The sequence below is a fragment of the Pezoporus occidentalis genome, unplaced genomic scaffold, assembly GCF_034315485.1.
Source record: "Pezoporus occidentalis ecotype Australia unplaced genomic scaffold, CSIRO_AGI_Poc_V1 ctg16, whole genome shotgun sequence".
Taxonomy (NCBI): Eukaryota; Metazoa; Chordata; class Aves; order Psittaciformes; family Psittacidae; genus Pezoporus; species Pezoporus occidentalis.
This window is the reverse complement of record NW_026913425.1, coordinates 2,798,077-2,824,119: the sequence shown is the minus strand read 5'-3', so window position 1 is coordinate 2,824,119 and position 26,043 is coordinate 2,798,077. Positions and strand designations below refer to the sequence as shown.

At 40.8% G+C, this 26,043-nt stretch overlaps 1 protein-coding gene across 1 annotated transcript; it reads right to left on the bottom strand.

Moving 5' to 3' along the window:
* Positions 1-30: 30 nt before the first annotated feature.
* On the bottom strand, positions 31-25,803 carry SLC30A5 (solute carrier family 30 member 5). Its single transcript, XM_062612344.1, has 16 exons — positions 25,558-25,803; positions 25,222-25,344; positions 22,419-22,485; positions 21,043-21,128; positions 19,480-19,567; positions 17,800-17,887; positions 13,044-13,120; positions 11,977-12,147; positions 11,061-11,349; positions 10,561-10,769; positions 9,306-9,463; positions 8,408-8,537; positions 6,708-6,933; positions 5,036-5,262; positions 3,302-3,430; positions 31-2,743 (listed from the first exon to the last, which is right to left on the bottom strand). The coding sequence occupies exons 1-16, from the start codon at positions 25,629-25,631 to the stop codon at positions 2,573-2,575; spliced, it is 2,313 nt and encodes a 770-aa protein (XP_062468328.1). The 5' UTR covers positions 25,632-25,803; the 3' UTR covers positions 31-2,572.
* Positions 25,804-26,043: the final 240 nt, after the last annotated feature.

Sequence of the window (26,043 nt, the reverse complement as noted above, 5' to 3'; positions counted from 1 at the left end):
AGAAAAGCCAAGGTGCACTGCATAAACCGGTATTGAAAACTACATTTATTCTTTCCTCATTACATGTACATAGATCACTTACTGCCAGTTTGTTGTAAATCTTTGCTTCGTCTTTGAAAGTGTTCTGTTGCCTCTGTCGGCACACAAGCAACTGACTACCTGGAATGCTCCCCACCACAGCATTTATTAACCACGTACACCAGTTGGCCCATACTGGTGATTTGAAAACCTGCCCTTACAGCACAGCTGCAATACATCTCATGGGGGGAAAGCCTAAACCCTTTTTTTTTTTGAGGTTTATTGCCAGATACGGGCTCTTTTTAAACAACTTTAAGGTAGACAATGTTCGTTGCTGTTGTCTTTATGTCAGGATAGCAGGAAAGCCACTGTGCATGTGCTGGGGTCACATGGGAAGAGCTACCAAATGCAAGTGAAGATGCAGGTTTTTGCTTGCCTGTGAAGTAGCCAGGCATGAGCTGATCTTCACTGCTGTAATCATCCAATGAGGTCCCAGCCACCTTCATTTGCTTGTGGTCCTGTTGCTAGCAGCTGAAGTGTGCAATCAGCATTTGCTCAGAGAAGTTGTGTCAAGCATTAAGGCTTTTCAGTGATGTTACACTAACTTGATTTGAAAAAGGAAGAATTCGAAAAAAGTAGGAAAAAACCACCTACCTATCCCCACAGAGCTATTTCTGGGTTTGTTGAAATGCTGCCAGCTCCAGTCCAGCCATGGCAAACACCAGTGGCACATGTAAATAGTAACTGAAGCTTTTTGTTCGAGAATGGTTTTCAGAGCAAAGGGATCACCCTGCTTACAGGCTGAGTGTAATTGCAGCACTGTTATTCAAGTGACCTGGGCCTTCTGGAGGAGGTGACATGAGAAAACCACTGCCAAAGGCAAGAACTGAAGAAAACAGGATCGAGTTCTGGGCACTCTGCTGGTTCTGCAGCACAACCCTGAGAAATGAGGGACTGTTACCTGTGCAGTCAACGTTCATCACTACATGCAAAAGCAATGCAACTTCCAGAAACGTTCCGAGCACAGTTTTTCAAGTCAGTCCTGTACTGCAGACAGTGTTTAACACAGCACCAGAGGAAGAGAATGGATTGTAAACTTGTTTGTGTAAGAGTCACAGAAGAAACTGTGTAAACAAGAGCAGACGAATTGCTCAAGGACATTCTGAACTGCGCTGCTGGTGGGTCTGATCATGTAATTCCTACATCAGTCTACCCTTAAATTCCACTAACATGAAGTCTGGCCTTTATAACAATACTCAGGTGCTGATCAGTATATCAGTAATATAAATTTATACCAGAACAAGAAAACAGTATGACAAAGTAAGGCTGCTGTGACACACAGGTGAAAGATGTTACTCATTCTCACTAACCACCGAACAGACTTGCTGAATTCCATAGGAAATATTTAAGGGCTTCAGACAAGAAGGGGGCACAGCAAGACTGTAAACAGATGTAAGGGAAACTACCTCTGAAGACACAGTATTACCCTGTTGACAGGTTTTCACTAAAGACAGATTTGTTTTCTTCACAGTATGAAGACCCCAATACACACTATTTTTTCTTAAACACTCTTTCTCTTTTGAGGCAAGAAGTCTGAATTTACAGTTTGTTTCTGCAGCCTGTCAAGCCGCAGACTAATGTCACAGCTCACCATTCCAAACCTGAACTGCTTCCTTTGGTAATATTTGAAGGTACACCTGGCTACAGGACATCTGCAGCTCTGCTATGGTATTACAAAAAAAATCGAGTCAACACAGTAATGTATGTTGAAGAGGTGAAGTTCGGGTGAGTGCTAGGATGGTCACTGATTAATTACCTTAATTTTTGAACTGTTGCATTTGCAGTTTTTCAGAGAAAAAGTACAAAAAGAAATTGTTTTACAGGTTTTTTTTTTTGATTTTCTCAGGAAACAGAGAAGTGTCTGCAACTTTCTCCCCTCCCTATTTCTCACTGTTAACTGTGGATTTCTCTCCTTAAAAAACATAATTTGATACAAATTTTCACTGGTAACATCTATTTGCTCACTAAAATTAAGTTTAGAAATCAGATCTGTTTGCCAAAATATAACATAAAAACTGTGTATTTATATTATCTAACAAAGACTGCAAAACACGACTTCACGTTGTTTTTTACTCCCCATAAAAAACATGCTGTTTTTCACCCAGAATCTTCAAGCTATGTCTGCATTCTAATATAAATTATTTCCATTTCCCACTACTAATATGAAATGATAATCATGATGTTCCATACTTAAGACAAAGTATGGAATATATCCCTGCTCATCCACAAGTTGCAAGACTTCTGTTTAATAAGCACTACGTACAGTATTTAAGATCTGCATAATTTTCACATATACAGCAAATATTTAAGTCCATCTAATTTCCTTTACAAAAGCATCTTGATGCAATTTTAATAAAGACAGTATGCTTAAAAATCTCAAATATATAGTACATTTGTTCCTGTACATGTATGTGCAATATCTCCTGGCAGAAATACGAACACAGAATACTATGGCTTCCCCATTTACACCTCCTTTGGCAAACACAACTTTGTATCACATGATGTAAGTACCATCTTTGAAGTATTTCATGGATTCTAGTTGCTGAGTCATTGCAAGGACATCCTGAAACCCCGTACTGAGTCCAGACATGTGCTGAAAATAAGCTTCCTTCTCCACTTGGACAGTTAGGTTGTTTACACCAGCATCTTTCAGAATGGCTGTAACCTGAACAGAACAGTATGGTTAACATTAGCATTACATATCCCAGTAACTTGCAGCACTGTGGCTCTGAAGTACTGTAGATTAAAAAAAATATCATCATAAAGAATTCAGTTTTCTGGGAAGAGAAGACTAGCTCCAGAGGGTATGGCTCTGCAACTTCTGCATATGGGGTAGCTCTCAGGGTCTTGCATAGGAAGTATCCTTTTAAGGAAAAGAGAAACCCAAGGCAGACAGATACTAGTAAACTACTTATAAACCCATGACTAACACGCAGCTATCCCTACTGCTTACTGCCTGTTTTGCAGCATGAAATCTACCTCACCTGCTTTTCTCAGAGCAGATGTAGTACCACTTTCAACAGTGAGGAAAAGAAAAAAAAAGCAAACCACCTTTTCAAATAGCTCTTCATGCAATTCCAAGCTAGCAGGCAAGGGGAGTACAGCACTAGAGACCAGCTCTGAAACATTAACTAATAGCTGCAAAAATAATCACAAGCAGCAGCTTCAAACTTCAGTTTACAACTGAAATTAAAACAGCAGGGTCTAAAAACCTTGCACTCACCTGCTGTACAATTCTCTGTTCCATCACATCTGGTATCACTTGCACATGTATTGTACCTGCCACAACACTTGCAGAATGACACCAAAAATGAGGATCTCTGTATGATATGACTCCCTCTATTTTTTGAATCTGCAAAGAAATTACATTAGCAGCATTTAATTTAAGAGCACATTTTAAACGCGTGTATGTACATAGCTATTGGTGACAAATACTTCACAGGGAAACAAAGCTGGACAGCAAAGCAGCTTTCCAGCTAAGACACATTCAGAAATATGTAGAACTCAAAAGTCACCTTGCTACTACTGTCAAAGACTAGAAGCTAAAAGTAAAACTAAATGAAAACCCCAGAAAAGTGCAATGTTAAACAGGATGAGAAAAAAAAACCCAAATAAACCTACAATTTAGGGCACAAATCCCAGCCACATCAATAGACACACTAAAGAGAAAACTGGCTGGGTATTTACCCATTTCTAGGGCATTTGTTACCTCACTATGCAGGATAAGCAGCTATTTAGTTATCATAGCTGGACTTAAGTCAGAGATACAGTATTTTCCCATAACCTGTCACTTTTTTAAAATTGATTTTTGTACTTGGTCTGTCTGGGATGGATTGGACTTTTTTTCACAACAGCCAGTAAGATGCCGTACTTTGCATCTGTGTTCTGGTAGCAGATCAGTGTTTGTCTATAGCTGAACAATGCTTGGGTGCTGTCAGAGCTTTCTTGCTTTTCAGCAAGGAGGCTGGGGGTGGACAAGAACTGGGGAGGGGACAGAGCTGGGATGGCTGACCCAAGCTGGGCAGAGGAATACTGCATGCCATGCAACACTGTGCTCAGCAATAAAGACTGGGCTAGAGGAAGAAGGGGGTGTTGGGGCTTCCATGGTGGCTGCTGTTTATAGACTGCCTGGGTACTATCTGTTCTGCAACTTGGTGCACTGCTTTACCCCCCCCCCCCCCATATTAAACTGAGTTTAAATTGCTCCCCAGTTTTTCTTGCTTTTACTCTTCTTGTTTTCTCCCATTCCACTGGCAGCAGTGGTGGTAAAGTGGGGAGCAAGCAAGTGACTGCTGGCTGGGGTAGCAAGCATATTGCTTTCCTGTGATGTATTTTTTTTAATGCTTTTCCTATTATATTTTAATGAACTGCTCTTCAATTGCTTTCAGTAAGTATTTTACTTTTCCTCAGTCTCCCAGAATTGCTGTTTTCCCTCATCATAAAGTGAAAGCCCACTCTGCACCTCAGTTTTCTTTCACTACACAAGCCTCTCACAGACAATTTCCATTTATTCTTTCTTGCTCTGCAAAATCATGGAGCAGATCCTCCTGGAAGCGTTCTCATGCAGACAAGTACACAAGTCCTCCTCTACTAATTAAGAGGCAATACAGGCTCAAGATACAATTCTGTAGCCTGAACTGTACACATCAAGTTTAAAAAGACTGCAGGCTTTTGTGACTTGCTATGTTACTTTCTCAGTACTAAGTACCTTTCCCATGCTGTTAGCATACTTATCTGAAATCACAGTACTACACATAAAAGCAAAAAACTAGTTCAAGTTCTTTTAGTTGCAAAATAACTTTTATCAGTAGAACTCCCAATCCTGTCATATCTCTGTAGAACAGACTTAAAACAACTTGAGACATGAAGTTGTCTAAGACAACAAAGGCTGTCATACTGAACTGCTCAAGTTTACCAAGTGTTTGCATTGGAAAACACTCAGAATTTTAGTTCTGACCTTTTCTAAAGCAGCATGCAGATCCTTCTCCTGATCTGGAGGTATCCTCAACAAAAGCACTTGACAGGCATCTTTCAATAGAGGGATAACGCTAAGAAAAATCAATGTAGCAATAAAAAGAGAGCAGAGTGGATCAGCTATGAGCCATCCAAATTGCTGAATAAATATCGTGGATACAATAACACCAATACTGCCAAGAGTATCGGCTAACACATGCAGAAACACACCTGAAAACAAAATAAACTGATTAAGTTGAACAGTTCTGTTTAAAAGGTACCTATATGCTCAATCAAAGAAACACAGTATGGCTTAATAAAGATAATAAACACACCTCAAGCAACTATTAGAGGCAACTATCTTCCCAACCCAGTGCAAAACCACCCCAAAGCATTTATCTTTTCTATATGTAATTAGAAATCAACAATAATATTTCTAATATTTAATTGGATATCAACAATATTCGATTAGAAATCAGTATTTCAGTTAGAAAAAAAAACAACAAACCACCCATTTTTACTCGCCAGTGCAATGATCTAAGCAGGCATTTGCAGATTAAACTGAATGTGAGTAGTCTTGAAATTGTTAGTGTGATTCACACTATACAGCATATTCATTTAACTCTATACAGAAGGACTCACTGATTCCCAGAAGAGGTTAAAAATATCACTGTAAATACACTGGCCTGCCAGATATTAATGCATGACTTGGATTTTGTATGCTGATTCTGCTCCAGTTTTGCAAGAATATTGTCTATCTGTTACTGCTAGGAACTTTACACAGCTTATTGCTTTAATGATGGGTGACACTCAATGGGCATAGGAAAGTAATCTCTAAACATTTGTAAGGTCAGTGCTAGTTAAGCATCAGGGTTTTAAAGAATAATGAAATAGCTAAGAGTATGGGCAGACAATAGAATAGCCAATTTGAATTTGGATGTAAAATAACCAATGGAATATGAGACTATTCACTAAAATGCTTATGCTCTGACAAGCTTACACAAAAAAATCATTCCTTTCTAGTTTTTTATAAGCCAGGCAGTTGGTAAATAACTACTTCCTAACTACTAGGGCAAAAATTCCAAGAAGGAGCTCTGCTGTAGTTTTATATATATTACCCTTCTTGGTTAGCTTCTGATTTTAGAGTTGAAAAAGACAGTTTCATCTTTACCACCTTATCTTCTGAGTCACAGACAGAAGCATATTGCAGATTGCTGGTATGCATTTGTTCTTTTACTTCTTATCCCTCATCCCAGTGTTTTTACAGCCAGAGGTCACATGCTACCTAGAAGCATGGTAATATCCTTATAGATAGAGACCTTGTACTTTATTTTTCAAACAGAACTTAGGAACAAGGACTTCAAGCTTATTCAATAATATTGACTGTTTATTGATATTAGCGAACACGGCAAATTAATGCTTTCTATTGATCCCCACGTATTACCCACATCTCAGAAAGCCACACAAAGAAACATTTCAAGCTATGTTCCTTCAGCTTAAACTCATTGATGAATCAACAGTTTGAGAAATTCATGTATACCATACTAAACGGCTGTCAGATCACTTCTGGAGAGAGATTTTAGGAATGATGCATAGCAATAGGTCTCATTCTGAAAATCTTCAAAAGTCTGCTGGAAATCACATACACCATTTACGGTCCAACAATGTGTACTTGCCTCTCATGTTGGTGTTCATGCCTCCTCCAGAAGACCCGTGGGAATGTCCATGGCCGTGCCCATGGTCACTGTGTGAATGGCCATGCCCATGGCTGTGGCTGTGCCCATGGTGAGAATGGCTGTGATCATGTGAGTGACAGCCTCCCCGAGAAGCCCCATGGGAGTGCGCGTGGCTAAAGGCACAGATACCAACGAGGTTTACGATCAGCCCTCCAACAGAGACTGGCTGTGAGAGGGAGAAAAGTTGTGAACTTCACTGCCTCTTCCCAGGTATTCAAGTTTGCTTTCTAGAACATGGTAATCAAGAGTCACTGTGCACCTAATTAAGGAAAACTGTGAAAGCATTAACATAAGAAGAAGGATTATTCTAATATGGATTCCTCACCATATTCCCTTCAGTATACAAGCTAGTTTCAAAGGAGTCTTCTTCCCCTCTCAAAAAGATCCACTTTCCCTAACCCTCTCCAAACCCCCACCCAATAACCACCACCAGAATGCAAAACCTAATATACATAAATCGGGGCAAGATAGCAAATTTAGTTTTAAGAAAGGGTGATTGATTTTATTTACTTTCAAGAAGAGATAAAGTGGTTTGAACACAAGCTTTGCTTTGCTTTCACTGGCAAAAAAGAAAAAAAATGTATATTGTATCTAGGACATGCACACCCATCTGAAATTGTACTTGGCTGAAGAGTGAACAATTATTGCTTTACTGGTTGAGTTGTATGTTTTACCTCTCTGCCTATTTTTCTACTCTTCTCTTGAAAAACTAGCAAAGTATAAGAGTTAACACCAGCTAACAAAGGAGTTAAGCAAGTCCTACTTGGGAATCATTAGGCCTCTCCTTGGCTATGAAAGCCTGTGCTTTTGTGGAGGGGGTAACCTCTTCCATTCCCAAGAAACAAAATCAGTAGTTAAAATGGAGCAAGCATTAAAGATTAAAAAGAACGAAAAATCAGGCCTTGATTCCAGCATTGCATATTTCTTATTGTGTCTACATAAAAATCTTTCTCTTTGTTACCGAAGACAGCAGGAGAGCACAAATTCTTGTGTGTGTGGGGGGAGACAAAACAAATGAAGCTGGAAATGTGATAAATGAATGCTTGGATTTGCAGTCTCAGTTAAACAAAAAATTGAAGAAAATAAGCCATTACATTTGCAAGAAACACATGGAAGCTTGAGAATTTAAGCGGGGAGCCCCTGAAGAGGCTGTGGAAGGAGACACCGGTGTAGTTAAATTAACTACGCACATCTTCATGATTGTTTATGCCACACTAACACACTCAGCACAACGTTATGAATCCTGTCTGATTTTTCAGCTTTCTCAGAGACTAACACAAAATCTTTTCTGTAATAATTAGCCTTGGTATATGTAACAGCAGAACCAAATTTAGTCTTGTACAGATTCTTTAGTATCTTTCACTGTGGAAAGACCACCATCTAAAAAGATTAGAGCTGTAACATCTTAGGAAAGAAATCAATTTAGCTGTCATAATTGAATTACATTCTCCCCTATGTAGTTTTGTATTTTAAAACTAGATGTAGTTTGGATTTTAAAATTAGAATATGTCAAAAAGTCAAGGCACACTTTAGATCTCTTGTGTATGCTATTTTAGTCTGCCTTTTTCTTTCTAAATTAAGATAAACATAAAAGAACCACTAACTGTCAAAAAACATTCAATCTGAATGATGACACTTACAGTTAGCATATTTGTATCTATGTCTGGAGGATCTACCAATCTGGCCACTGATTCCATGAAGACAAAGAAAGCAATTACCATCAGAAAGAGTCCATTAATAAAACCAGAGAGAATTTCTACACGTCCATACCTGAAAGCAAACACAGGTACTTTTGAGAGTGAAGAATGGTTACTCTTAACAAATTTCAGAATTATAATATGTAAAGTTACAATACATTTAATACAGCATTAAGATGGCTTTGAATTTTTTCCCTCAAAGACACAGGGTCAGGTGTCCTGTCTCTGCTCCCTCAAGGCTTCTCATGCCCCTCTTCACTGGTGAGGCATGAGATTGAAAAGTCTTTGATCAGACTAAGTGCTCCTGAGCAACAACTAAAACATTGGTTTGTTATCAGCATTGTTCTCAGGCTAAAGTTGAAAATACAGGACTGCACTAGGTACTAGGAAGGAGAAAAATAACTGTTACAGCTGAACCCGGGACAGTATATAAAAGATATAAAACCGCCCATTCAGGACTTTGAAACTGCTAAACTGCTTATGCAATTTAACCGTACAGATTTTGATTATGTCAGCAAAATTTAAATCCTCTTATGAATGCTGACTTTCAACATGTATTTTTGTCTGGCATACATACATACATGGAGCAAGTCAATTTCTAAATAATATTAACAGTGATAAAGTTTTATTTGTAGAGATAAATTAAGATGGTATTTCAGACACACTTTCACAGAGGTAAGGAATGAACAGCATGAACACAAATGGAACGGAAGAAACACAGCAAAACACTGACAGACACATGTACCATTAAAACATTTGAAACGTTCTCTATAGCAGGGTGTTTTGAAAATGAGAAAATGGAATAATTTTCAGATAGTCCTTAAGAACCTAGTATACATACCCATAGGAAAATATGCGGGTTGCTTTCCATCTTGTCATGAGAGCTGCAAAAAGCCCCATCACTAATGCAGAACAATCAAAAAGCATGTGAAATCCATCAGAAATAAGACCAAGGCTATTGGTCCATACACCATAAAAAAGCTCCACAAAAGTGAAAGCCTGAAATGAAAAAAAAAAAAAAGCAAAAGCAAAAAAAGCTTTATTTTTCCCTTGAATATTAACTTGTAGTTTGATGTCTTGGTAGCTAGTGGGAAACTCTTTTCATAGGATACTCCACAGTTTTGAATAGTATTGTTCGAAGTATTTCTAGAACATTTTCTCTTGCTCCAACAAAATATAAGTGATATATTCCAAGTCTATGAAGAGACATTTCTGAACCTACCCTCTTAAAAGCCTTAGACCTAAGGAAACAACCATCTGCAGGAGTAAATTTAAATTTTCATTTAGAATTTTAAACTAACATTGTGCACACAAAATTTTAAGCATTTTGTCATTAAACAGTGTAACAACTCTGATCTGATCTATTATTAATGCAAACACAGTGCTGTCTATACATCTGAAACAATTTTCTTGACAATTAGTTGACTGCTTATATCTTAGGAATTAGTTTTGAGAAGGTTACACAAACATTTTTATTACATACATTTTCCCTATATGGTTTACTATTATTAATTTGTATGCCTATAAACTTTCCAATCTTTCATATTCCATAATGGAATTCCTTAAAGTTATCATGAGTACTTCTCCCTATTTTCCTGGATAATTGCCAAGGGGAAAAGAGAGATCTTTGCAAATGAAGTCCTATCAGTTTTGCTTACTGAATCATTTTTTCCTACCTGAGAAAGAGAGATCCTAGAAATAAAACCAGACTCCTCCAAAATGACAGTGATTAATCCTACACTTACTACTTTATTGTCCCCATCCTTGAAGACCCTATCAGATTCAGCTTATCTGCTGGTAACATTGAGATACTTCAATCTTAAATGTACCACCATACAAGTATTTACTTACTGGTGTAAGAGTTACATAGAGAACCAGACCCGCAGTGTGACAAAAAATCAAAACGACCTTCCACTTACTTTAAGATTATTGTAAGAATATTCTGTTTTAACATTTCATCTGATGAAACTATTCTATCAGGGGTCACTTTAAAGACAACTAATAATGGGAATTAAAGAGTAACTCTTCTTACTGTACTATGCATGTACTACTGTCATTTGGTTTGAAAATAAGAAAACAAAACCCCATGCACTTACCAGGTTTAGGCACAAGAAATAGAAGATCTGCCTAGAGTCATACTCCTCAAGGATTTGTTTCAGTGACTCCTTAATAAACCGAGGTAATGACTGGGAGCTCTGCTGTAATGCGTCACCCATGAAGTTATACAGAGGAGTGCCTTCAGGGGAATAGCCAATAAGGGTACCCTTTTGCCCTTTCCTGGAGGGGGAGGACAGGATATTGGCAGCTGCAAGGAAAGTATTGAAGTTTTTGTTGCTGTTTCTAAGCTTCACAGCTACTTTATAACATATTTTACCAGCAAAGCTTACAGGAAATATGCAGGCAGCAAAGTGACTGTCGACTTCATCTTGAGGTTTATTATTAGATTTCATTGCTATGTAAGATTAGATCATTACTTCCGCAACAAAACAGGCCTATTACTTCTTCATCCAAACGAATTCTGCACACATCCATTTTTTGACTGGCTCCCCAGTCACATGAAAAACAGATTTATTAAAAGATAAATAAGAATACGTACATAAAATGAAGAAGACAGCACTCACTACCACCCCTCCAGAGAGAACGTGCTCTGTGCTTTCATGGTGTGGTGGCTTGCTCATAGCTCGAAGCTGGTCTGTTATTGGATGTGTCCAAAAATTGCCGAAAAGCAGTGCACTAATGAAAGTAAGAAAGGATCCATATCGAGCACACGTGGAAGCTTCCATCTTGACAGAGCATATAGATTCCACATAGAAATCCAGGATCACAACAAAAAAGATGACTGTTACAAAAGGCATGATGAGAGAAGACCAAGACTCTACTTTACTCTGCAACAAAAAATACATTTCAAACAGTGTTGTTCATCATTAGATGTGGTTATATGTACACTGACTAGCATTAAATATAGTTCACTTTCATTACAAATGTTTTCAACAATCCATCACAACATAAATACTTTTACACTTTCGATTTATCATATAAACCCAGAATTCCAGATATAGAGAGACACATATAACTAATAGGCACCACAGTACTTTATTTTAAATACTTTCATGCCCTTACAAGCAATGCTACATGCAACACAATGTTTGCAAGTATACTCTCCCCTAAGCATGCAGGCATAGCAAACACGTATTTAAATTACAACAATCTACTCCTCAGGAATAAGGAAGCCCTGTATTTATACAGTCATCAATACTTGTGCGATGATAGAACATGAATCCAGGATATAGTATCTGAGCTAGAAAGATGAAATAAAGTTACCACACAAACAGGAAATTAAGATATCACACAGACACACATCAAAATATAGAGGGAAAATTTCAAACAGAGCTTACTACAAAAATAACAATGGCAACTTTGGCAATTTTAAAGCTATTTTAACGGAAAGATTTAAACTGCACTTCACAAGAAGCATTATAAAAAATGACCGATTTTTGTACTTGCTACCTTACCTCTGTTGTCAGAGAGAGGACAATGACCCAAGGGGACAAAAGAAGGACAGAAACAAGATGAGACAAAGCTTGTAGACGCTTGGCTCCACCTACATCTACAGATAGTTTTCTGGAAGCCATGTGGAAACCAGCCTTACAGCACAATGCCAGTACCAGAAGCAGTACTCCTCCCTGGAAGCACAGAGGAATCCTGTTAGCATTTCTTAAGAGCCCAATACCTCACTCCAACGTGACTGAAAAAAAGATTAAAATGCTTTCCTTATCAACAGAAGCCAAAGGCAGGCTATTTACTGTAATTGTTATTCTAGTTAAAAACAGTAGCACAGCATATATGGTTATACCTCAGCTGTACATAGGATATATACTATTATAGGATATAGGATACATACTATTCACTAGGATATATACTATTCACAACAGCCTGGTATGACTTGAAGTTTAAAACTCTCAGTAATGTTAATCCGTATACAACAGTGATTTGGTGTGAAGAGCACATGAGGAAAAAGAAAAATCACAGGAAATGTGGCTTTCCATCTATTATTAAAAAAGTGTTGGAAGCATACATAAACCCCAGAAGTGCCATGTCACCTTAGTCTCTAAGCTTCTCTTAACCTTTTCATTCACTTACCTTTAATTGCACCATACCACATTTCTTCACAATATTTCCTTTCAAAATTGTTCTATAAATGAATCACAAGATACACACACAGCATCTCATCTCCCTTAGGTCACAGTTGCTTTACACACAGTTAACCAGTCTCTCTTAACATTTGATTTATTTTTACATAAATACTTTCTCAGCTGCTCCATATATATATTTTTTCCCCTGGTTTAGTCCTCAGTGCAGCCACTTTATCAACAAGACTAAGCTAGGGTTTGGCTTGTGGTACTGAAGCTGCTCAGAGTCAATCAGGATGTAAAAATTACAGTGCTAGTTCAGTTCCAACATGGGGTGGGGATGATGAACATTTTGTTTTTGATTTAGGTTTGGATTAGCTCTAAGTTAGTGAAACTGTTATCTGCAAAACTTAGATAAATATTAGCCTACTAAAATATAAGTTATTTACCTTGTGATCTGCAACACCTAGGAAAGCAATTATTGTATACAGAACATGGGTAAGAGCACTGTCATGATGCCCCTCAGCTAAACAAAAGAAAGTTAAGGCAGAATTTCATTTGATGATTTTTTTTTCCCTTTAATCCAAAGAACAGGTAAAGGTAGTAGAAGACAACAGAAAGCAGAAGTAAGCAAACTGAGCTTTAGGGTTTGTCAGATCCTTAAAATTTAGAAAATATTAAAATATTTCCACAGAAAATAGGTAGTTAAAAATATGTGTGTGTGTGTGTGTGTACATTTTAAACATAAGACCATAGTCACTGCTGAATACTGCACAGTGGTATCATGGTACAGGATTTAAGTTAATTTTGGCAACCAGACTTTGAAAAATATATTCAAGAGCATTAAAAATTAGATCAATTTTCATAAAAAGCACTAAAACAGTGATGTATCTAAAGTTTCATCATTCCAGTTTCTAAATACTTAAACTTTGAAAAAAAAAGAGTAATTGACAAGTACAATGCATCAAATATTAAAATCATAGTAACTTTTGGGAAAACTAGAGGGCACTTTAACAATTAATTTATTTATTGAAAACTCAATTGATTAATCAATGCTATCCCTGAATATACTATTTGCATGTTTAATTCCATGTTTTTATTATTTCTTGACTAAGTTTACTGTCACCTTGTTTGGTTTTACTGCCCATTATTAGATGTACCACTTTTTGCCAGAATGCTTTACCATGTTGAGATGAACTGTTGAAAACTTACTTCAGAATTACTTCCAATTTACTCAGTGACTTTTAAAGCATGTTAGTAAGCTTCCACTTTGCAGCTTAACATCCATTGTTGGAGCTACTGCAGGCTACTTCACATTACTTTTCAGCCCAGCAACTGAACTGAGATTACCGCATTTGCAAAAGCACAGTAATTCTTTGAGATACTCTCTGCAATACCTGAGAACTGGCAGACAGGAAAAGCCTGGCGACTGGAAAAAGGGAAACACTGTGTCCATTTGTAAGAAGGGTAGAAAGAAAGACCCTGGGAACTACTAACCTGTCAGCCTCACCTCTGCGTCCGGGAAGACCATGAAACAGATCCTCCTAGAAGCTGTGCTAAGGCACATGGAGGACAGGAAGGTGATTCAAGCACGGCTTCATCAAGGGCAAGTCCTGTCTGACCAACCTAGTGGCCTTCCGTGACAGAGTGACTACATCAGTGGAGACCTCATCTATATGGACTTCTGTAAGGCCTTTGACCAGGTCCCCTGCAACATCCTTTCCCCTAAATTTGAGAGATGGATTTGGTGGATGGACTTCAGTGGATAATGAACTAGCTGGATGGCTGCATCCAGAGAGTAGTGGTGCTCCCCAGGGCCCTGTACTGGGACCAGTACTATTTAATGTCTTCATCAATGACACAGACAGCAGGATTAAGTGCACTCTCAGCAAATCTGAAAATAACATTGAGCTGAATGGCACAGTCAACATGCCTGAGGAACAGGATGCCATCCAGAGGGACCAGGACAGGCTTGAGAAGAGGCCAAGTGCAAGGTCCTGCATCTGGGTCAGGGCAACCGCTGGTATCAATACAGGCTGAGGGATGAAGAGATTGACAGCAGTCCTGTGGAGAGAACTTGAGGGTACTGGTGAATGAAAAGCTGAACATGAGCTGGCAGTGTGCAATTACAGCCCAGAAAGCCAGTAATGATATGGGTCGCATTAAAAAAAGCGTGACCAGCAGGTCAAAGGAGGTGGTCCTGCCCCTCTCCTCTGCTCTCATGAGACCCCAGTTGGAGTATTGTGTCCAGCTCTGGAGTCCTCAGTACAGGAAGGACATGGATCTGTTGGAGTAAGTCAAGAGGAGGCACACAAGAAAGATGAGAGGGATGGTGTACCTCTCCATGGGAAGGCCTGAGAGGGCTCAATATTTTTAGCCTGGAGAAGAGAAGGCTCTGGAGAGGCTTTTCCATAATCAAAGAGGGCTTCTAGGAAAGATGGTGTCAGACTTTTTAGCAGGGCCTGTAGCAGTAAAACAAGGGGTAATGGCTTTAAACTAGAAGAGGGGAGATTCAGACTAGAGATAAGGTGGTAAATGACCCATCCCTGGAAACATTCAAGGTCAGGTTGGATGGGACTTTGATCAACCTGATCTTATTGCAGATGTCCTGCCGTACTGCAGGGGGGTTGTACTAAATGACCTTTAAAGCTCCCTTCCAACCCAAACCATTCTGTGATTCTGTGTATCTTTCTGGATATATAGAAAAGACCGCCAGCCAGCCTGTCAACCATTTACTGCACACAGGCTACAGTCACTATGTCTAGAGTTTCTAATGAAAAAGGATAAAACTGGTTAAAGCTCTAGAGGGCAGGGGGCCCAAGAATGCTGGCTGATATTTAAGGATCATGTGCTGCAAGCTCAGGAGAGTTGCATCCCGACTAGAAGGAAATGGGGCAAGAAGACCAGGGGCCTCCATGGATGGATAACCAGCTGCTGAGAAAACTCTGAGGGAAAAAACTTACAGAAGGTGAAGCAGGGACAGGCAGCCTGGATGGAATACAGGACATTGTCCAGGAAGCTAGGGATCAGGTTGGGAAAGCTAAGGCCTAGTTAAGAGTTGAATCTGGCCCGGATGCCAAGGGTAACAGCAAAGGTTTCTATAGATACGTTGCAAACAGAAGACGGATAGGGATAACATGGGCTCTCTCTGGAAGGAAACAGGAGAACTGGCTACCCAGGATTTGGAGAAGGCTGAGGATCTCAATGACTTCTTTGCCTCAGTCTTCACTGGCAAATGCTCTGACCATGCTCTCAAGTCTTGGAAGGCAGATGCAGGTGCTAGAAGAATGAAAATTCCACTGCAGGAGAGGATCAGGTTCAAGATCATCTTAGGAACCTGAATGTGCACAACTCCATGGGACCTGATAAAATCCATGAGTGGGTCCTGAAGGAGCTGGTGAATGAAATTGCTAAGCCACTGTCCATCATATTTGAAAGATCATGGCAGTCAGGTGGAAATAGGGAAATATAACGCCCATTTTCAAGAAGGGGGAAATGGATGACCCGGGGATTACAGAGCAGTCAGTCTCACCTTTGTGCCTGGCAGGATTATGGAGCAGATCTTCCTAGAAACCATGCTAAGGCACATGAAAAACAACAAGGTGCTTGGTGACAGCCAGCATGGCTTCACTAAGGGGAAATCCTGCCTGACCAATTTGGTGGCCTTCTATGATGGAGCTACAGAACTGATGGACAGGGGTAGAGCAGCTGACGTCATCTACCTGGACTTGTGCAAAGTGTTCGACACTGTCCCACACGACATCCTTCTATCTAAATTGGAGAGACATCAATTTGATGGATGGACCACTCGGTGGATAAAGAACTGGCTGGGTGGCCACACACAAAGAGTTGTGGTCAGCAGCTCAGTGTCCAACTGGAGACCAGTAACGAGTGGTGTCCCTCAGGTACCGTGGTTGGGACCAATCCTGTTCAACATCTTTGTTGGTGACATGGACAGTGGGATTGAGTACACCCTCAGCAAGTCTGCCAATGACACCAAGGTGTATGGCTCAGCTGATACCCTGGAGGGAAGGAATGCCAGCCAGAGGGACTTTGACACACTTGAGAGGTGGGCCAATGCCAACCTTATGAAATTCAACAATGCAAAGTGCAAGGTCCTACACCTGGGTCGGAGCAATCCCAGGCACAGCTACAGGCTGGGCAGAGGAGAGATTCAGAGCAGCCCTTTGGAGTAGGACTTGGGGGTGCTGGTGGATGAAAAGCTGAACACGACCCAGCAATGTACAGCTGCAGACCAGAAAGCCGACAGTGACATGGGCTGCATCAAAAGGAGTGTGACCAGCAGGTTGAAGGAGGTGATCCTGCCCCTCTACTCTGTTCTCGTGAGAACCTGCTTGGAGTATTGTGTACAGTTCTGGTGTCCTCAACAGAAGAAGGACACGGAGCTGTTGGAACAAGTCGAGAGGAGGGCCACAAGGATCATCAAGGGACTGGAGCACCTCCCGTATGAAGATAGGCTGAGAAAGTTGGCGCTGTTCAGCCTGGAAAAGAGGAGGCTGCGTGGAGACCTCATAGCAGCCTTCCGGTATCTGAAGGGGGCCTAGAAAGGTGCTGGAGAGGAATTCTTCATCAGGGACTGTAGTGATAGGAGAAGAGGTAATGGGTTAAAACTTAAACAGGGGAAGTTCAGGTTAGATATAAGGAAGAAGTTCTTTACTCTGAGGCTGGCAAAGGAATGGGAATGGGTTGCCCAGGGAAGTGGTAAATGCTGGGTCCCTGCTGTGTTCAAGGTCAGGTTGGAGACAGCCTTGGGAGACATGACCTATTGTGAGGAGTCCCTGCCCATCATGGCAGGGGGCTGGAACTAGATGATCTTAAGATCCTTTCCATCCCAAACCATTTTACAATTCTATGATTAACAGAGCTGATGAAAAACATTTCTGGCAATCCTAAATGGGCTGGTATGTGCAAATGGGCAGGGAGACTTTACCTTTTAGATTTTTTACTTTTTAGATTTAAAATCTATAGCTGTGTTCTAAGTTATCAAACTAAGCAATGCCATTTATTTGGCTGTAAATATTAATATTTAGACATAAAAGTAAGATCTTATGCTAGAACATTATTAGTAGATAAGATTCCTATCAAGAAAAATGCAAGCATATTTAAGTCAGTGCATTCAACTTTACGTTCTCCCTGCTCCAGTAATAATAGGCACTTGCTTTTACACATAACAAGAAAGGATACGATGTTCTGCTATTTTAGCCATGAGGTCATCATTATCAAAAAGCAGTAAGCAGATTACAGCTATGATGAAAAATGCAGCACCTCTTGTCTGTAAAAAAAAATAATGAAAATACCAAAATAAACCAAACACAAAAACCAAACAAAGACCACTCAGAATATTTTTATAATGTGCTGTAACAGTTTAACATAAAAAAATCCAGGAAATCAGTTCCTTCCTTCCTCCCCTCTCCTGGTCAAGATAAACCTATTTTAGTTCTGTAAGAAAACATGAGGAAAAAAAACGTGCTACTTAAACCTGATGATTTAATATTTTGTAGCATCAGGGAGCTGTGAAGAAGATCTAGTGGACAAACTGTAGAATTTTGTCTTAGGGGAATAAAGGCTAGAGCACTGTACAAAGGCTATGAGTAAGCAGAGCTTTGCAGCAACTGTTTTTATGGGGAATGGACAAAAGCAAGTATGAAATCTCAGCTTGCAGAGCTTCCAGCAGACTTAAAACACTGCAATTTTGGTAGTCATCATCTTGGCAAGACACCGAGGTCTACACCTAAAAAAATAATATTACAATTAATTTTCTGAAGCCAAATATAGCTATCACATTATTGTTTCAGAAAGTCAGCTGTCTTCTCTTTACCACAGTTCACTTCATAAAGCTGAAATATTCAGAGGACAGGGTTATCACTCCCTTGTTTCTGCTGCCTCACATGTGCATCTTAACTGTCAAGTATGGTCCACTAAGGTAGAGACTGACAAAAAAGCTCTCTACACCTTTGGGTGACTGGCTGGAGATAAGATTTGTCTTCTAGATTAAGAAATTCACGCTGATCGCTATAGTATCAGTTTGAGGGGGGCAGGAGTGTCAGAGCAGATGACTGTGGTATTCACTCTAACAGCACCCTAAAAGTCATTACGGGACTCCAGCAGCAGTTATGAGACAGAGATTTCAAAATTCCCAGCCTAAGGCAGCACCAAAGCCAGCCTTCCTCTTACAGAACAAGTACTCTAGCCTCAGGTATATGATACTGTAAGGCATCCTTCTCCAACTGCCACTATTTTTGACTGAGAGTGGCCAAGATTCCTAGGTGCTGGGATAAGGTTATTCTATCTTGGGCTGATAAGGCACAGTTAGGGAACACCTTGTGAAATTGTTTGTAATGGAACTCAGACAAAGGATGTCAGAAGTACAGATTTCTGATTACATGAAGCACTGTGCCCAAGTATCCAGCACATACAGGCTCATGCAGACATTAAAATACTTAAGAGAACCTTCTGGCAGAAAAAAACAAAGTTTGTGAAAAGCTACTGACACTGAAAGGACAGGCAATGATATGGAGACTGTACTGTGGGACTGCAGCGCCTAAAGGGCAGGACCACTACACACACACGTCCGCTCATTAGTTTGAACTCCAAACCACATTACAAAGATTGCTGAAGTGCAAAAATAATTCTCAATATTCTTTTCCCCATATAAACAGAGAAACTTCTCAGGCATGTGCTACAGATCACCAACAGCTTCACCCACTGTTTCTCTCTTAATGCTGTGTTTATTATTTCACTAATTAAGCTACACAAAGCACAGTTTCGATGAATATAGATCCCAAACACCATTCCAGGTAAAGAAGTATTTGAACTTTTAGCATTCACTAGTTCTTAAATTTGATAAAATACATTTTTAAATACCTTTGCTGGTCCTCCACCTGAGCTTGTGAACAAGACACTAAGGAGTGACAGCACAACCACATCACTGTGCTCAAACAGCAACAATGTCCTATAAAAAAAGTGAAATAAACACTTACGCCCAGTCACAAGGAGTTTCCATCACAAGCTTGATATTTACAATTTCAGCTAAAATTCAATGACAGAGCAGTCAAAGACTTAGCCTGTGATTTCAACACCAAATTTAAACAATTCAAAAGGATAAATGCAAATCCATTTGCCTTCAGCAGTAATAGCTCTGGCTGTGGACAGCTAGACATATCACAAAACAAGAACTTCGTAACTCAAGGAACAGATAAAAAATATTCATTTATAAACTGCTTTAAACTGTACTTTCTTCTAATAACACAACAAGATACTAACTTGATCAAGATGGAATTGTTATTCTTATTACAACACCTCCTCTAAACCAAAGTTTCTGGTTCCCAGAAAAAAAGAGGTCTTGTTCTGTTGTATTACATGCATTTTATTGAGGTGTTGATCTAGCAGTTTATGCAACCTCAGAACCTCTCAATTGCTGAAAATAAGAAATTCTGACTTTCACACCATCTCCTTCAGAACACAAAGGCTGACTAACAAGCTATACTGACAGCTTTCCAGAGCAGAACATGAAAGTAATAATTGCTGTCAAGTTTACCAAGTGTTTCTGTCATTCTCTGCGTAAAAATACAGTCTGCTAGGGTCCACTTTACTGGTTCTGTTTGGGAAGACTGCCAGCACCCAGAAAGGCACCACAGTATTAACAAATCCTGTTATTCTCTGGTATACCTTTTCCTTTATTGGCCTAAAACCTCAACTTCTAAAATGTACAATTTAAGGCTTTACCTGCCTCTTGCTAATGAAAGATGCTAATGAAAGATGCTTTCTAATACATTAACCTTCATTTTTGGAATTCTCATGTTATTCTTTAATAGTTACTCAACACTGCTGACAAACAGCACAAGCGATTTTACTGGGAGTATACATATGCACTAATGCTACCCAATTCCACCACAGCATTGGCACGTGACCAGGTAAAGAAGTGCCCTGTAACAAATGCAGAAACTGATTCTAGTCAACTGGTACAAATGCAGAAACTGATTCTAGTCAACTGGTATGGGAATACAAGCTGCTACCACTGGCTGTCAAGCCATGGACTTCAAACAGTTAATTCAACAATTTGAGTTAAATTAATGAGACTATGGAAATTACAAAAACTACATTCACTGTAACAGCCAGTTCTCTTGTTATATCATTCACATCAGCAGTTCAAGCACTATCAAGAATTTCCCTGGCATCCTGTCTCAAGAATGAATAAAGAAAATTACAAGTTCTACAGAGAATTATACATAGTTTTTCCAAAGGAAAGCACAACAGAATTCACAGGAAAAAGCACAAAGATTTATTTAAAACCTCAAACACTAAAGCAAGAGGCTGGCGTTATGGGCTGATGGACAAGAAAATAATAAACAATGCAGCAAGACATGGGAAGATCACAAAAAATAGCATAAAAGGAGAAACCATTCTTCATTGTAAATATGTAATTACCTCAGTGGTCCACAAAGAGTAAGGCCAAAAAACCACAAGAGTGAAATGATACATCCCACAACAGCATGCTTAAAAATTCTGATCCACTGCAAGAGAAAGGTATTTCATTATAAATTTCTCCACAGTTTCAAAATAAACACCCCATTATTAGTATTTTTTCAGCAGAGTAGCTGTGAAAATAGAGTGTAAAACACATGCTCTGCAAATTCTGCAGAATTTAGAGTATGATTATCTTCCTTCCTACTTTGTCAGGCAACTAAAGTTTGTTTGGACATATTAAGAACCAGAATTACTTATTTCTTTTTTACCACAGTAGTACATTTTCTAGTATAGTCTGAAGTCTCTTTAACAAAAAGCCTGGAAAGAAGGCTGAAAAAAAATCAAGTTCATTTATCTGTCAAAGACGCTGGTTATTTTGTAAATTATTCTCTATATATCTGATAAATATTTATTGAACTAGATCAAACATCCAAGACAAAGAGACTAAGACCTTAAGTCTACAAATATTTATGCATATATTAAATTCTTTCTTCAGGAAGCATGTTCTAATTCAGCTATTCTATACACTATTAACTTTAAATGTATGTTTTTGAATAAAAGTAATTCCTTTTGGAAATACATGAGAAAGACGAAGTGCCTATGGCAAACATCATCTTCAAATCCAAAACAATAAAAATGTTAGCAACAGTGAAACTATAAAGGGATGAATTTTTCTCAACACAAATCAAAGATGCAGTTTATACCTGTCTAATCATGAAAGCATCTGACATTTGGCAGTCCTTCAGATCCCTTCTACTTAGCATGTACCCCAATAACACTGTGCACAGATCAGGTTTTGTGCACACATAAACCGAAGAGGAGTATGGGGCAGATGAAGAAAAATTGTTTCTTATAAAACAGCAGGTTCCAACCTGCCCTGCTCTAGCTTCTCAGGATACTAGGAACTGAATACAGATCTGAAGAGCAGTTAGACTAGCCCCTTATCACAATGCACCATGCAGAAAGCACTCTTTTAGCATAGGGAACATGACTGGGGCATTCTGACATTCCGGCAGTCCAGAAACTGTCCCACTAAACTGTCAAAGTCAGTGAAGCAGACTAAGCTCTTTTTGAAAATCCAGTCCTCAAAACAGATGCTTGTATGGAGCCAAGGAGCAATCTTTAAACAATACTCTCAAAAGGAGCTGACAAAAGCTAAAATACTGACTTGCAAAATTTTACAGTGCACTAGGCAAAAAGTTACTTACACCCCTTCTGGAAACTGCAACCATATCTTCCAAGTGGAATAATCTCTGTTCTGCTTTCACTTTTGGCAAGAACCAAGTTGTCAAGGATATCTACAAAGATGTGAATCACTATTACATAGACCAACTCACCTGGCGCTTGGTTACCACTTTTCCAGAGGAGAATGGTTTTTGAAACAAAACCATAAAAAATGCCGACCTGTTAAAAGGAGAAAATTTTCTCTATTAGTGTACTAGTTCACAGTTTTTTATTCAAAGCAGTTCAAAATAACCAGGTCTCTCACATCAGGCTCAGTTTACAAAACATCTTCCTCTACATTTTTCACGAGCAGGCCTGACTATACTCACTGCTTTTATTTTCCCTGATGCATTACATGTGTCAGATACCAGTATAAATGTGATGCCAAGTGAGCTGCAGTTCTGGTAAACTTTAAAGGCAAGTTCTTTAGAGAATGGCTAATGAGAAGTCTACCTATGCTTTACAGATTTGCGATCTCAGAAGTTTTGAGGAAAAATAGTACTATGGCTTTTTATTGGCAAGATACATACACCCATTTATATGGAATGTGAACACACAGTCTTGTTGAAAATGGTAATAAACAGTGTACGTGTTCCTCAAACTGGATCAAGAGTGAAGAGGAAAGACTATGATGGTTGGGAATATGCAGGTAAGGGGAGCATGCAAGCAAGAGGGCCAGAAATGTAAACAAATTTGAAATAAAAGATAAAACTGAAGTTCCAAATGTTTCAACCCTTGTAAGTTTATTACAGAAATGCTCTTCCATATCTTATCAGTTAATCATGATGCAGGATTGCATCGGCAAAGGTTGTTTCTGTATATTGGCTATCAGTTTCTACACTGTAGCTCTTTATCAGGGGAAAAGGAGCAGTTGGAAGCTCAAAAAAACTACAGGAATACAAATTACAAGGAAGAAAGCATGTCTTCTACACCCTTGAGAAAATTTGGACATTCCCAAGCAGCACTGTCATAATGTGATCAATTTCATAGTAGCAAAACCACTTAAGTTTCTTGAGGGTACAGAGGAGTTACAGAGATTTCTGGATAAACCAGGAGATGGGCAACCACCAAGTGTATGAAAATTAACAAAACCAAGTACCAGATTCTGCACCTGGGGTGGGGTAATTCTGGTTAATACTGTATTAATTGCAGGGCGAGAGGCTGGTGAGCAGCCTCATTGAAGAAGATCACAGAATCACAGAATTGTTGGGAATGGAAAGTACCTCTGAGATCATGCAGCCCAACCTCCATGACAAGGCAGGGCCCCCTAAAGCACGTTACACAGGAACACATCCAGGTGGGTTTTGAATGTCTCCAGAGAGGGAGACTCCACAACCTCCCTGGGCAGCCTGTTCCAGTGCTCTGTCACTCTCAATGTAAAGAAGTTCTTCCTTGTGTTGAGGTGAAACTTCTTGTGGTTTGGTTTATGGCCATTGCTCCCCGTCCTGTCTGTGGGCACCACTGAAAAGAGGTTGGCACCATCCTCCTGACACCCACCTTTGAGTATCTATATGCATTAATGAGATCCCCTCTCAGTCTCCTCTCAGCTAAACAGGCCCAGCTCCTGCAGTCTCTCCTCATAAGAGAGATGCTCCAGAGGCCTGATCATCCCTGTGGCCCTTTGCTGGACTCTCCAGTGGCTGCTTGTTTGTCTTGTGCTGAGGAGCCCAGAACTGGGCACAGGACTCCAGATGTGGCCTCACCAGGGTCGAGTAGAGGGGGAGGATTACCTCCCTCAACCTGCTGGCCACACTCCTCCCCATGCACCCCACGTTACAAGTGGCCCTCCTGGCTGTAAGGACACACTGACGGCTCATAGTCAACTTGTCATCCACCAACACTCCCAGGTCCATCTCAGCTGACCTGCTCTACAGCAGGTCAGCACTCATCTGTCCTGGTCCTTGGGGTTCTTCCGCCCCCGGCGCAGTGCCCTACACTTGCCCTTGTTGAACCTCATTAAGTTTATCTCTGCTCAATTCTCCGGCCCATCAAGGTCCTGCTGAATGGCAGCACGGCCTCCAGGTGTATCAGCCACTGCTCCTAGCTTTGTATCATCAGGAAACCTAATCTGGAGGTCTGGGTTGATGGCAAGTTGAATGTGAGTCAACAATGTGCCCTGGCAGCCAAAAGGACCAACCATGCCCCAGGGTGCATCAAGAACATCATAGCAAGCAGGTCAAGGATAGTAACTGTTCCACTTTACACTGCACTGGTGTGACCCCACACTGAGTACTGTGTGTGGTTCTAGGTGCCTCGATATATGAAGGCCATCATGCTATTAGAGAGTGTCTTGAGGAGGACAACTAAGATGTTGGAAGACCTTGAGGGAAAGACTTGTAAATCACTTGGTTTGCTCAGTTTAGCAAAGACAAGGCTCAGGGAGTGTCCTTACCACAGCCTACAACTGCCTCAAGGGGGGCAGCAGAGGAGGAGGTGCTGGTCTCCTCTCTATGGTGACTAGTGATGGAACACGAGGAGATGGAACTGAAACTGTTTCAGCAGAAGTTCAGGTTAGACATTAGGAAAAGGCTCTTCACTGAGTGGGTGGTTAGTCACTGGAACAGACTCCCAGGGAAGTGGTCACAGAACCAAACCTGTCAGAGTTCAGGGAACATGTGGACAATGCTCTTAGTCATATGGATTAGTTTTAGGTAGTCCTGTGAGGAGCAGGTCGTTTTACTGATTTTCTTTATGGGTTGCTTTAAGCTTGAGATATGATTATGAAATTATAGCGAGCAGAGATACAAAGGAAAACCATTGCTATGAACAGAACATTTCCTGGGTACACTGCTATGCCTTCTCCTTGATTACTCTGTAACAACATAATGCAGGGTATAAGCTTGACGGTGACAGAGAACGCCGTGGACAAGGCATGATGTTAGGGCGGTGGACAAGGCTTCCCCCCGGCACACTCACCCCAGCTGCACTATAAAGATAAACTGCACGAGATGCACCGCTTTCAGGAGATCGTAAGATTCAAACAGACCCACGGCTTTCAAACACTTGGTGAAGCACAGCAGCGCGATGTACCGGGTCAGCCTGCAAGAGGAGAGAGGGCAGCTAGGACCCGCCGCCGCGCACTCCCCGCCGCTCCAGGCCCGGGCCCGGGCCCCGCCGCCAGCCCTGCCCCTCCCCGCGGCCCGGCAGCAGGAGGCCGCCGGCTACGCGAGGCTGAAGGGGGAAGCCCGCTGCTGCCCAGAGGGACGTTCGGCGACTGGCAGCCCCCTCGCCGCTCCCCCCCGCCGCCATTACCGGGCGCTGGGCGCATCCACAGGCCCCAACACTCCGCCGCCGGCCAAGGCCTGCCCGCTGTACTTGTCCTCCATGGCGGAGCGGGCGGCGGGCGCGGCCCGGCGCTCCTGCGCGGGAAGGCTACGAGCGCTCAGGCGCCGCTCACCCCCCGCGGCCGCCGCTTCCCCACGGAACCGCGGTAGGCCAGCGGACCGCGTAAGCCACGGCCAAAGGGCAAGGAGCGGAGACGGGAAATCGTTTCCGGGGCACGGGAAGGGGGAAAAGCCTTTCCCTTCCCCCGTTGCACTTTTCCCTCCGTTCCCCCCTTCTTCACGTTCCCCCCTACTGCCTCTTCCTCCCTTTCCCCCGTCCCCCTGTACCCTGAGAACGGGGCTGGATGATATCATCTGGTATCAGAAGTATAGTGCAGCCGTTCTAACTAATAAAATGATATATACCAGTCACGGGACTCTTTTCTGTCAGGGAATAGCAGGAATTGGCTGCAGT